The sequence below is a fragment of the Staurois parvus genome, unplaced genomic scaffold (assembly GCF_062004578.1).
Source record: "Staurois parvus isolate SC_StPar_1 unplaced genomic scaffold, SC_StPar_1.0 ptg001028l, whole genome shotgun sequence".
NCBI lineage: Eukaryota > Metazoa > Chordata > Amphibia > Anura > Ranidae > Staurois > Staurois parvus.
This window is the reverse complement of record NW_028318824.1, coordinates 1,252,243-1,266,276: the sequence shown is the minus strand read 5'-3', so window position 1 is coordinate 1,266,276 and position 14,034 is coordinate 1,252,243. Positions and strand designations below refer to the sequence as shown.

Genomic DNA, 14,034 nt, shown 5'->3' with positions numbered 1-14,034 from the left:
GAGGGAGGGAGTGGACTGTCATTTACCAAAGTGTATGCCCATGTGCTGCTCAGATGTGATAGGGAGGAAATGCTCAGCATGGAAACTCAATGAAAGCTAAGCATGTGCACTAGTTGCCAGAGCAGCTCTGCAAAATTCCCAGATGCACTGGGGACCTGGATAGAATGGGAGATTGAGAGCAGCAAGACCAACTAGGTTTTTTTTGCAGATCAACTAGGTTTTTTTTCAGAATACAGAAGTTGAATCTCAGAGTGAAGGAGTATGAAAAGAATATAATACAGCATGTGCTTTTTTTTTAATGATGTGGGTTTAGTGACACTTTAAGAGCTGCAGCCATGTGTGTAGGTATCTTCAAACCACCATTTCTATTGTTTCCTTCACAATATGGGCATTCGGACCATTTCATTAGAACGTTGAGACAACAATCTGCACACTAAATATAAAGGAGCTTTATTTGATTTTTTTGAACTTGGCTTATCAAATTCTAATGATAACTTGCTGCAACATGACATTAAACTTTTAATTTTATATCATCCAATAATGTATCAGCAGTGGCAAACAACATTGTATATTTGCATTGTTTGGCTCTCTTAGACAAAACACCTGATATGTATCACCTTTATATAAATATGCCAAACATTACAATGCAAACAGCAGCAATGTGTAACAACTCATGGCAACCTATCACAGATATGCTTTAATTTGCTAACCAATATGTGATTGGCTGCTGTGGGTACAAACTCACTGTGTTTTGCACTAGCTTATTAGAATAACCCTGTTTGTTACATCTCCATGCTTTGAAATATAATTAATCCTTCATTGAGTCACATTTACAACATTAGGAATTATGGAAGAACTTGATCTTCTACTGTCCTCTCAGATGGAATTCTGAAGGACATAGAAGTTGAATATATATGTTTTGATGTGTCCTAATTCTCTGATTACGATTTGTGTCATCTGTGCAAGCCAATATTTCGTATTTCTGAATGGGGATTTTCCAGGTTGGTTCTGTCATTTGGTTCACTTGGATTTGCCATTGTGTAGTTTTCTTCTAATGGTGGTCTGTTGTGCAATCCATTGACTCCTCTGAAGTTTAGGATCAAATCTAGAAGAGAACATTGGTGACACTGTTACAAATATTTCTCCCACATGGTAATTACAGGACAGCAGCACACTGCAAGCAACTCAAATGAAGCTCTCAGCTCTCCCACCAGTCCAAACATCTCCAGCTTTTAACTGTTGTTGCTGCACTGAAAAATCCAGGGCAATCTAGACCACTGCCAAGGCTATATTTTTTATGAAATGCACCACTAGGCCTGCACTATTATAAACCCCGGGTAAATATGGCATTACACTTTAATTAATGCCTCTTGTATCATTCCCCTACTTCCTGATAGTGTCAGCAGAGTGGATTAATACACAAAAGGAGTTTCATGCAGGTGTTAAATTATGTGGAAGTTCCAGTTTAGCTTGGTGTCTCATTACAAGTTCAACCCAGGACAGGACAGAGCTTTGAAGGTTTCAGCACCATGTTTGTTTATTTAATTGTTTATTACAGGTACCTATATAGCTCCACAATTTACGCAGCAGTTTACATATACATGTATTCATATGTACATTCACATCAGTCCCTGCCCTCAAGAAGCTCACAATCTAAGGTCTCTATGTCACATTCATGCACATACAAGAGCCAATTTAGACAGGAGCCAATTAACCTACCAGCATGTCTTTGGGTACTCCAGTTTCCTCCCACACTCCAGAGGAAACCCATGCAGCCACTGGGAGAACATGCAAACTCCAGGCAGGTAGTACAGTGGTTGGGATGCCAACCAATGACCCTAGTGCTGCAAGGCTAACCACTTAAATATTTTTTTAAAGAAAACCTGTCGTCACATCATTTGTTTAATCAAAAAATCTTATAAAAGTATACATTAATTTAACATACATATAACATTTAACAGCAGTTTATGCATGTTATTTACCTGTAAAAGCCTGAGTTTTGTAGACATAAAAAGCCTGAGATTGCTGTTGGGCACCATCATCTTGGATGACCCTCTGTAGCAGGGGTCTCCAAATTTTCTAAGCAAAGGGCCACTTGTCTGTTCTTCAGACTTTAAGAGAGCCAGAGAGTGGCAAGTGGCAGTAGAAAATGCCTCAGACTTGGTGGTCAGTGGGGGTAAAATAATTAAATAACACCTGTGGGCAGTAGGAGTGAGAAAAATAATCTCAATTGTTGGCGTCCATGGAAGGATTAGTTCCTCATCATTGGTATTAGTGGGAGGAATAGTGCTCCATCATTAGTATCAATGGGGGAATTAGTGTCCCATCATTGGCATTAATGGGGGAATTAGTGTCCCATCATTGGTATCCATGGGGAAATTAGTGTCCCATCATTGGCATTAGTGGGGGGATTAGTGCCCCATCATTGATATTAACGGTAGGAATGGTGCCCCATCATTGGTATTAGTGGGAGTAATAGTGCCCCCAACCGTGGTTGCAGGAAAGAAAATTGCATCATCTATCACTTGCCTAAGAGCATCTGTGAAGTCCAGTACACCCTAGTGTCAAAAGGAGGCACATAGAATACATTCCTGCTATATCAAGAAATCCTGGATACTGAGTAGAGACACAATACAATGACCTATTCAACTTCCTACTCCTATTAGGTTATCACATTTGCCTTTCTCTGCTATCTTCATATGGAAGTATTTGGAGCAGTGCATGGATTTTCACAAAAGAGGGACTTCTGGACCCTTGAAGCGTAGGTCATGAGCCCATGCATTGTGTACTCGTTATCTCCTTTACCACACAGGCTGCATAGAGGTCATCAAATGCTATCAGAAAAGGGTTGAAATGTCTACACTGTTAAAATCCAAATAAAAATGTACAGACTGTGAAATCACGACAAAGATAAAACCCAATCAATATTTACACCTGCTCTAGTTAATATAACCTAACCATAACCACGTCCAGGAATAAAATACAGCTGGTACTAGAAAATAAATAAAAAAAAAAACCCAAAAACGAACGACAGCTACAGTATTACAATGCAAATTTGTAAAATCCTCAGTGAAAGGTTTTCACTATGGCACACTAAAGTTGGCAATACACTAGTAGATTTTTGAACAAAATAATTTCCCAAACAAGCACCACCTTCACGGTTATAAATTGCTTTGAATGTTCTTGAGGAAAGTGGAAAGATAGTGCAGGACCCCTAGCTTTACTTTACTGGTATTGTTATCTTAAGGTATTAACCACTTGCCCTCCAGAGGAATTACCCCTCTTCATGACCAGGTCATTTTTTGCAATACAGCGCTGCGTAAATTTAACTGACAATTGCAACGCTGCACCCAAATGAAATTTACGTCCTTTTTTCCCCCACAAATAGAGCTTTCTTTTGGTGGTATTTGATTGCCTGTGTGTTTTTTATTTTTTGTGCTATAAACAAAAAAAGACCGACAATTTTGAGAAAAAAAACTATTTTTTTTACTTTTTGCTATTAAGCATGTCCAGCAAAAAAATGTAAAAATTAAATTTCTTCATAAATGTAGACCAAAATGTATTCTGTTACATGTCTTTGCTAAAAAAAAAAGTCCAAATACGTGTAAATTAATTGGTTTACATGAAAGTTATAGGGTTTACAAATGGTGGTATATATACACTGGAATTTTTTTTTTTTTTTTACTAGTAATGGCGGTGATCAGCGACTTATTACGGGAATGCAGCGGGCATTCTGACACTGGGGGGAACTGACTTGGTGTCACTGACATCCCCAGTGACACCAATACAGTGATCAGTGCTAATAAAAAGCACTGATACTGTACTAATGGTAGTGGGCAGAAAGGGGTTAACATGTGGAGCAATCAATGGGTTAACTGTGTGCTTTGTCACTACGGGGGGCTGTGTATGCTTCATTGTAAGCACACTGCTTTGTATGACTCTGCTATGCGGAGCCATACAAAGCAGTGCGCAGGATCTGATGGGAGAGATCTGTTCTATATTGTATATACACAGGTCTCTCCCCCCGTCAGAGAAACTCTGCGATCACTAGGTTCGGGTGAGTAATCACCGGGCGGTACCCGGTGATTGACAGCTGAGGCGGCACCCCCTATCTGCTATAGAGTGGCGTGGAAGAGTTTAATGTTGCTGTAAATGACCTGGTTCCTGGACAGGCGGCTTCTATACCCCAGAGGATCTCCAGTATCCTTGGCTTGTAGTGTATAAGAAGAGTTGAAATTGAAGCGCCACACCACTAAGAGGTCCAGATACAACTTCATTCCATGAAAGGTCAGGGGTATAATTAAAGGTCAGGGGTATTCCAGTGTGAATTGAAAGCACAGGCCAAACAAGCTGCTCATCAGACCTGTGCTTCCAATTCGACTGGAATAAATGCCATTGTAGGTCCACATCACTTCTGGTTTGTTCACTTTGACAATCAAGTTCTGATGAAGGGGGCACATAGACCTTGGCTACTTGAATTTTAACCTGTCCTCTTAGCAGTGTTGTGGCGTTTCAGTTTCAACTCTTTGAATTTTCTTGTCACTGAGTTCCAAAATGTATGGCCAGTTTAAAAGAGAAGTGTGGGATTAAAAAACAACAAAAAACATTCATATTCACGTAGATGGATGCAGCATCGATCCGATGCTGCATCTGTCTCCCACCGCCTGTACACTGAGAAATGAGTGATCAAAGATCGGTGATTGCTCAATTCTTGAGGCCGCTTTGATCAGAGAGTGGTGATTACTTTTCCAGCGCTTACTGGAGCTCAGAGCTGTGAGTGGGGGAGGGGCTGGCGAGAGTGGCTGGCTCAGGCTCTCAGGTACTCTGAGTGGCTGAACCAGCTGCCAGTCAGGCATCTGGGGAGATCCTGACATTATTGTTGGGATCCAGACAGAGCCTGGACTGGCCTATCCTACCACTACAAGAAAAAAAGGGTTTACATGTTGATGTTGGGGGCTATTGCGGCATTCTTGAGAGGCATTTTAAAGCACAGACTGTTTCTATTTTTTTTTTTTAATATTTATTATATGTTTTCATTAAACTTTTGAGATCTCTGCTGACAAACAATTCTTTATTCTTCTCAATGAAATGATTTTAGCAAGAGTTCATCTTGTGTAAAAAGGTTGAGAAAGGCTGCACTAAAGTGATCACAAACACCTTCAACTGTTGGACACTGTCATGTAATCATGTCAACCTGCATTTGTTCCAGCTTTTCCTACAAAATGAAATCTTACCTTGAATTGCACATATGCATTGTACTGTGAATACAGCCACCACAGCAGACACCAGCACATACATCTAAAACAAAAAAAAAAGAAAGATAGAAATTTTTACAGTGCGTAGAACAATTTATGACAGTTATAAAGTGGTAATTTAGAGGTGACCTCCTATTTGTACCATAGGGGAGCGCAGTAATATATTCCAGGCGTTCTTTATTTGAAGGTAAAGGAGCACAAGGGTACAAGGACTGACACCTTCATCACTACTGTGATTCTGGCACCTGCAAAGTCCATCACAGACATTTCAGTTATTTACAATGAATACTCAGAAGGCAGACAAATTATATTACAAGAAATTACTATGAAAACACAGAAGAGCGTACATGGGAAAAAACAGCCTCATTTGCAAATTTTTCCAGTAGAACACCAATGTTACCATTTAAATCTTATCATCTGTAAATTCTCACCACCTCAGTCTGCTTCCCTGCCTGAAATAATGACCATCAATAATACTTCTAGCACCTCTAGATCCAGGTAACATTTCACAGGACCCAATCATTTACATCTACAACTAGCTTACTCTTGTCCTGTCCAGCTTAAAGGAAACCTGTCATGAGAGAAGGAAGGCCACCACTGCTGATGTTTCCTTCTGAAAATGTTAGTTGTTGACTGGTATACTTGCCATCTTGTTAAAATGGAACTCTAAGAATTGCAGCACTTTTAAAAATATATTGGCCTGTAAGGGGTTAAGTGTAATCAATGTATACAACCTCATGGCCTCATCTCTTATTTACCATTTTACATTTTTACGGAGCACATGGAGTACAATATTGCTATACTCCTGGCACTCAGATAACAGAGATGCACTCTGCTACGTAGCAGCTGCTCTGTCCGAACCACCCCTCTGCTGTCCATTCACAGAATGCTTTGTATTTTATGAGTGGGTTCAGATATTAAAAAACCTTGCCTAGGCAGGAGGAGAGGAAGGGCAGGAAGAGATGCTGCAAATGAATCTACAGCTGCTATATCAGAGATCATGAAGTTCCAGTGTCAAGAAGCTAACTATGCACTCAGTAAAAATGTAGATAGTAAATAAAATAAATATATCCACAAGGTAGTATACTATACATCTAGTTGGACTTCTACCCTTTAAGCCAGCAGATTTTTTAAAGCACTGTAATTCCTAGAGTTCCACTTTAAATAATTCACTGATCATGATTAAATGTGCAAATGAAATGTTGTGACTTTTTACTGACTTTTTTGACTTACATATGTCAATGTCTCTGTTGAAGTCAGTGGGTAAATCAGATAAATTTCAGCACTCCGATACTTGATGTATTCACTTTTGTATCCTCTTTGTGCTGTAAATGCTTTTATTATGCATTGCAATTTGGAATTGTTCTTGCCATTTTTATGTATGTGTATTATCAGTATGATTTATACTTGTTTGTTTTCAACGCTGACTTTATACTGTGCAAAGATACTAGAGGCACTAAATACTCATATTGTTTAATGCTAACCATGGAAGGAGAGAGGTTTTACATACAAGCAGGCCAATTTTGGACAAGCTATCACTTGAAGAATATGTAGAAAGCAACTGCAGGATCAAATGAATGGTACACAAATACATGGTGCCTCAGAGTTTTATCCTCATTACATTGATTTCTCTATGCTTGAATACCCGAATAGTGACAACACCTGATAGAATGCAGTCGCTGTTCGGCAGATGGCTTTCCACCCAGTGGATTTGTTTATACAACGTTTTACAAGGTGGCTGGTGCTGACAGGGAAATCCATGGCTTGAATTATGGACAATTCAGCAGGAATCAGCCTAAGTTCAAATTGTGTAGTGCCAGCTTTAGTCCCACCCCTGTCAGATCCTTGAGTCTTTACTGCCCACTGAAATGTGCCATTTGACATGATATATAAATGACAAGGGAGCTGGGCTTGTGCCAGGACAAGCATGGCCTAAAGTCAACTACAATCCAAGTACACCCTGGGCTTAGAATCCAAGGATGATCTATAAGGACCAATTTGGCAAGAAAAAGGTGTCCGCGTTTCCTCACTGTTGTTACCTTTTTAATTTAAAGTGGTTGTACACCCTTACAATTACCCAGTGAATTGACTGGCTTCAGGTGATACACAGTGATGAGACAAATCCTCCTACATAGGTTGTACCTGTTTATCTGAAGTATTCTCTACTCTACATCCGTTTAAAATGTATAAAGTTTAGAAAACTGAGGGCGGACAGCTGCAATTACACTCTTCAGAGCTCAGTGAGGAGAACTCTGACAGCTGATTGGAGGATTCCTTCACACAGCACACAGGAACAGAGCTGAGGCTGTCACTCCTGCTGGAAGTCCCTCCCCTGGCACCTTTTTTCTCTTGGTGTCAGGAAAACCTGTCAGAAGTGATTCATGCAGATAGCAGAGGAACGAAGCAGCAGACAGAACTGACACCTTATGCTCTAAATTGAGACAAGTACATACTATAGTGAAATATGCTTTGTTCATATTTCATACCTGAGGTTCACAACCACTTTAAGGCAAGGTCAGGTTCACTTTAAAGAGCACTGAATTCAGCATCCCTAAAGCAATCTGGCGAAGCGTGTTGGAAGATACCATGCATTGTCTTGGATGTCATTTAATTGGACTGAGTATTAATGCTACATCTCATTTTCTACCATTTCTGGGCTTTTGGGACTAAGGAGAAACACATGCCAGCTAGTAGTTGTGATCCTGTGACTATATTACCACCCCATTTATTATTACTAATAATTGCAGTATAGATCTCTCTTGCTTGTGTACAGCTGTAATACCCAGCTTTTATCTATTAGCCCTTCACAGTACATATATGTATTGGTGCTGCTTCTGCCTGTATTAAATCTATGCAGGCTACAATTATAAAATGGACTATGACAAAAAGCACTTCCAGCACACACAGTAATACAGAAGGTACCTGTACTAACAAGGTGGCCTGCAATGAAAGCAGTGTTAGATCAGAAAGGTTCCATAGATTGTACCTGTCCAGCCAAACTAAAACAATACCATTTACAACAAGCAATACTCTTGATTTGATTGGAGCTCCTCATGCTCATGCAGATATCATATGGGGACATCATTGTTCACTTCCCATCTCACCAGCCCTAGATCTTACTGCTGCCTAGTCCACCTTTGGCCAGAACTCGCCCACTCCAAGTATAGAGCTACTGTCTTTTATGTAATAATATACTGGTGTTATTTACACATTACACTGACTTGGGATATATTTCACTGCAATCATAATATTCATGAATCTCAGAAATTATAATCAGCAGAAAACTGAACCTTTCGTAGAGCTCTATCACAACGGTGTGGTTATCCCCAAGCACAGATCTGTCCAATTTCAAAGGTCTTAATATGTATTCAGGAATATGGACGCCTTCTTGAATTAGTTGAGCTAAGTTGAAAAAGCCCTGAAAAAAAACACACAAATAATTTAGTAAGACAAACATCAGAAAAATAATACTACTGTTGATAAGAAAAAGCGTCACCTGGCATTTCCTTAAAAATACAAAGACACGGGGACATTACACTACTCATGCCACTGGAGGTAGTGATTCTAATGCCACCCACTAATCCCACAACAAAATGGTGCTGCCAACCCATGACATGTACTAAACCCACAACAATAAAATCAGTCTGTATATGCAGTAAAGTATGCTTGTTATACTCACTGTGGAACCTAAGGAGTTAATCCTCTACATTGTGTAAAAAGGCGTTTGATTCTGTTTTCTCTGCCCCTCCTCTTGTTCAAATGTCCATGTCTTATCTCCTGATAAGACAGACTGAACCCGGAGCCACATGCACATGCTCAGTTTAGTGCGTATTGCTAGAGGTTTTTTTTTACTTGGGAGAGTGCATGTGATCAGCACAAAGCCAATCAGCACTGTCCAGACAGAGGTCAGGGGTTTTGCATCCTCTTAGAGCAGAAAGAAAACTCCTCCTGCGAGCTTTAACCAGTGCTCTGCTGAAGTCACAAGACTGCTCTAACTGCTGATGAGAAGAGGTATTTAGAAGTTTATATGTACTAAAATGATTGTATTTCCATGTTCTGTGTACTGTGGGAGACCAGATAGAGTGAATGCAGGGTCTTGGGTTTAGTAACACTTTAATTCTGGATTTTCCCCATCAAACTCATGGGGAGTGGAATAAGGAAACGCAAGAGGCCAGAAAGGAAAATGATAACATCAGGTCAGTCCTCATTAGTAAGATCAGTCAACAGCCTCACCATGCCTTATGGTAAGAATGCTTTCAATGAAAATCTGAAAGATGTAAAGAAGGCTGGATTTGATACCTGAGCATCTCCAAGTGCTGCCGCCTGTGTGTACATCTTCACTGACTCTTCCAGATGTCTATGGTGGTGTTCCCCTCCATAATAATACATGTCACCCATCTTCAATAAAGCTGTGTAAACAAAGGAGTCACATTCATGGTCAGGTGACTATTACTCAAACAGAACATGCACCAAACACTCAGAAGACAAATATGTTAAAGCGGAGCTCCACTCAAAAGGGGAAGTTCCGCTTTAAGGACTGCTCCCCTGCTCTCCATTAAGGATTGGCACCTTTGGGGGGCGGAGGGGGGAGCGGGTACCCGAATTTGACAGGTACCCGCTCCCACTTCCAGTCGGATCGCTACGGTGATCAGAAACGGAAGGTGTCCTCCCTCCCTCCCTGTAGTCTTTTGGGACAAGTGACAGGTTCCAGAAGACTACAGGACCATTCATGAAGCGCAGCACTACTTGCGCATGTGCAGTGGGTACCTGGCTGTGAAGCCACAAGCAGTCACAGCCGAGTGCCCACACTGAAGATGATGGCCTCCTGGAATCCAGGGCAGCCAGTGAAACGAGCTGCTGCGGGGGACACACCACAGGACCGAGGGACAGGTAAGTGGCTGTTTTTTAAAAGTCAACAGCTACAGTTTTTGTAGCTGCTGACTTTTATTTTTTGATAGGTGAGTGGAACTCCGCTTTAATTATTACTATGCTTTCAGTACATCTTTGTGTATAGTAACATCCATATTCAAAAAGTCATCACATTTAAACAGATTAAAGTGATTGTAAACCAATACATTTAAAACAAACAAACATGTCATACTTACCTACTCTGTGCAATGGTTTATGCAGCTGCATGTAGAGGTTTTTTTACCTTAATGCTGAGCTAGTTTTACTTTGTCAGTCCTAAATTTAAGATGTGTAAATGTACAGTTGTGTTCAAAATAATAGCAGTCAGACATCACTAACCTGATCAATCACTGTTATTTATACATGGCAAATAATTTACTAGCAGGTGTAGTAGAGTAATAGAAATCCAATAGACCCAACAGTCATGACATGCATGCTGCTGATTCTGTGTAATTGAGTCACTAATTGAAAGGGGCATGTTCAAAATAATAGCAGTGTGGAGTTCTATTAGTGAGGTCATTCATTCTTTGAAAAACAGGTGGCAATTATTGCCCTTATTTAAGGAAGGAAGGCAGCAAATGTTGTACATGCTGGTTACAGTGCATTTCTCTCTGAAATTCTGAGGAAAATGGGTCGTTCCAGACATTGTTCAGAAGAACAGCGTACCTTGATTAAAAAGTTGATTGGAGAGGGGAAAACATATAAAGAAGTGCAGAAAATGATAGGCTGCACAGCTAAAATGATCGCAAATGCTTTAAAATGGCAACCAAAACCTGAAAGATGTGGAAGAAAGCGAAAAACTACCATTCGAATGGATAGAAGAATAGCCAAAATGACAAGGACTCAGCCAACAATCAGCTCCAGGAAGATGAAAGAAGGTCTAAAGTTACCTGTGAGTACTGTTACAATTAGAAGACGCCTATGTGAAGCCAAGCTATCTGCAAGAAGCCCCCGCAAAGTCCCGCTGTTGAAAAAAAGACGTGCTGAAGAGGTTACAATTTGCCAAAGAGCACATTGACTGGCCTAAAGAGAAATGGCGCAACATTTTGTGGACTGATGAAAGTAAGATTGTTCTTTTTGGGTCTAGTGGCCGGAGACAGTTTGTCAGACGACCCCAAACACTGAATTCAAGCCACAGTACACTGTGAAGACAGTGAAGCATGGTTGCACAAGCATCATGATATGGGGATATTTCTCATACTACGGTGTTGGGCCTATTTATCGCATACCAGGGATCATGGATCAGTTTGAATACATCAGAATACTTGAAGAGGTCATGCTGCCTTATGCTGAAGAGGAAATGCCCTTGAAATGGGTGTTCCAACAAGACAACGACCCCAAACACACCAGTAAACGTGCAACATCTTGGTTCCAGACCAACAAGATTGACGTTATGGAGTGGCCAGCCCAATCCCCGGATCTTAATCCAATAGAAAATTGAGGGGTGACATCAAAAATGCAGTTTCTGAGGCCAAACCAAGAAATAAAGAAGAACTGTGGAATGTAGTCCAATCATCCTGGGCTGGAATACCTGTTCACAGGTGCCAGAAGTTGGTTGACTCCATGCAACACAGATGTACAGCAGTTCTCAGAAACAGTGCTTATACAACTAAATATTAATTAAGTGATTCAAAGGAAAGCAAAATCTTCAAACATTTTTCAGTTTATATAGTGAATGTTTGAGTTTGTCAGGAAGAATACAAACACTGCTATTTTTTTGAACAGTCTAATATTCACTTTTCTTCAATTTTTTTTAGAGGAACAACACAAATTTGATATATTTTCTTCATGTTTTGATTTGGAATAGAATGTGTAGTGTTCCCAATGCATTTGTGTGTATGGAAATAAAAGCTATTAGAAGGATTTTGAGCTTTATTCAATTTTTTCAACACACTGCTATTATTTTGAACACAACTGTACATTGCGTTCAGGGTTACAAAACATATCCCTTTTGTATTCTGCGGATTATCTGGGGAAAAATTGTCCTTTGGGATAAAGGATTACCAGACAGACAGACAATGATGATTTTGTCATAAAGTCGTACAATTTCTTATAATAATTCTATTGGATGCTATCAATGTCCTTTAGTTTCTTGGATCAGGAATGATGTATCTAATGATCACATTCAAAACAAAGACAAAAGCACATAGCTCCACCTTGTGGATGAAAAAAAAATATCGTTGAACAGCTTAAAAAGGATAAGTTCACCATTCCACAAAAAATAATAAATGCACATTTTTTTTCAGGTAAAAAAAAAATGTGCATTTATAATTTTTCGTGTTAGGAGCCTATAAAGTATTTACCAGCGGTCAGCAGATCACTGGTGCCATGTAGGTCTCCTGCACACTGTCAGTATATCTGCTAGTCATACATCCCATACAGGTAAATCGATACTTGCTGACAGGAAGAATCAATGAACTACCACAGCGCTCACAGTGCCGTGGCAGTTCATTGAGGACTACAAGCCGACAGCTGCTAAGGTTGTCAGGACCTGTAGTCCATTCATTCACAGGGGACTGTGAATGAATATGCGATCGTGTAGGTGGGGCCCCGCATGGCCGCGCAGTTTTAGAAAAGTAACAGCTGGTACGTGGAACTTCTCCCCATACTTCTGTCATAGGAAGGGGGGGGCAGTGGGCAGAGGTTGTAGGATCAGGAAAATATTACATGTTCTACCTTAAAAACAGGTGGAACATGTAACATGTTCCCAAAGGTGGACTTATCCTTTAACATGAAAACATACCTTAAAGTGGGCATAAACCCTTACATATACCCAGTCAAGTGACTGGCCTCAGGTGATACACAGAGATGAAAAGAATTCTCCCACACAAGTTGAGTCTGCCTATCTACAGCCGTGTTCCCCCTACATCCATTCAAAGTGAAAAATTTACACAAGATCTGTCAGCTCTGAAAATCAGGGGGTGGAGAGCTGAAGTTTATTTATTTCAGGTACTTATATAGCGCCATCAATTTACATATATATTGTACATTCACATCAGTCCCCAACCCTCAAGGGGCATACAAAGTCCGTAACTCACATTCATACATACACATATAAGGGCCAATTTAGACAGGAGCAAATTAACCTACCAGCATGTCTTTGGAGTGTTGGAAGAAACCGGTGTACCTGAAGGAAACCCACGCAGGCACAGGAGTACATGCAAACTCCAGGCAGGTGGTGCTGTGGTTGGGATTTGAAGCAACAATCCTAGTACTGCTAGGCGGAGGTGCTAACCATTTGGCCCCTGTGCTGCCCATTACTTCAGTGAGGAGAGCTCTGAGAGCTGATTGGAGGGAAGGGACACACCCCACTCCACACATTGCACAGGAACAGTGCTAAGGCTGTCAATATTCTGGAAGTCCCTCTCTTGTCTCCAGTTTTCTCTTGGTGTCAGGAAAATGTGTCAGAAGTGATTCATACTGATAGCAGAGGAACAAAGCAGCAGACAGAAATGACGCTTAGTACTCTTAATTGAGACAGGTACATGCTATAGAGTGATATGCGTTGTTCATATTTCATGTCCAAGATTTACAACCACTTTAAAGTACAGTATATGTCATTATCACATGCTCAGTAAAGTGCATTTTGAAAACCGAAAGTGCATGATTCTAGCTCAGTGACACTTTCAGTGTTACTGAGATAGAAAATAGATGTTTCAAAAATAGTTGTTTCGATAACAGGATGGCTGAAAGAGAAGTATAAACACTTATACTCCCCTAGGTGGATCGATGCTGCATTTTTCCCTGCCGACTCTGCACTGAGAACTGAGCGATCAAACATCGCTGATCACTCAGTTCTCCCCTGCACTCTGAGCAGAGAGTCAAGACTATCACTGGCACTCTGCCCCTCCCTCCACTGGAGCTCTGGGCT

General features: G+C 40.5%; 1 protein-coding gene across 1 annotated transcript in view; it reads right to left on the bottom strand.

Annotated features, from left to right (window-relative positions):
- Positions 1–427: 427 nt before the first annotated feature.
- Positions 428–14,034, bottom strand: part of SEL1L3 (SEL1L family member 3) — a 101,778-nt gene continuing 88,171 nt past the window's right edge. Inside the window, exons 20-24 of the mRNA XM_089657798.1 lie at positions 9,555–9,664; positions 8,546–8,673; positions 5,398–5,500; positions 5,235–5,298; positions 428–1,105 (exon numbers count right to left, since the gene is read on the bottom strand). Coding sequence (XP_089513924.1) covers positions 954–1,105; positions 5,235–5,298; positions 5,398–5,500; positions 8,546–8,673; positions 9,555–9,664 — 557 coding nt within the window. The 3' untranslated portion in view covers positions 428–953. The remainder of the gene's footprint in view (positions 1,106–5,234; positions 5,299–5,397; positions 5,501–8,545; positions 8,674–9,554; positions 9,665–14,034) is intronic.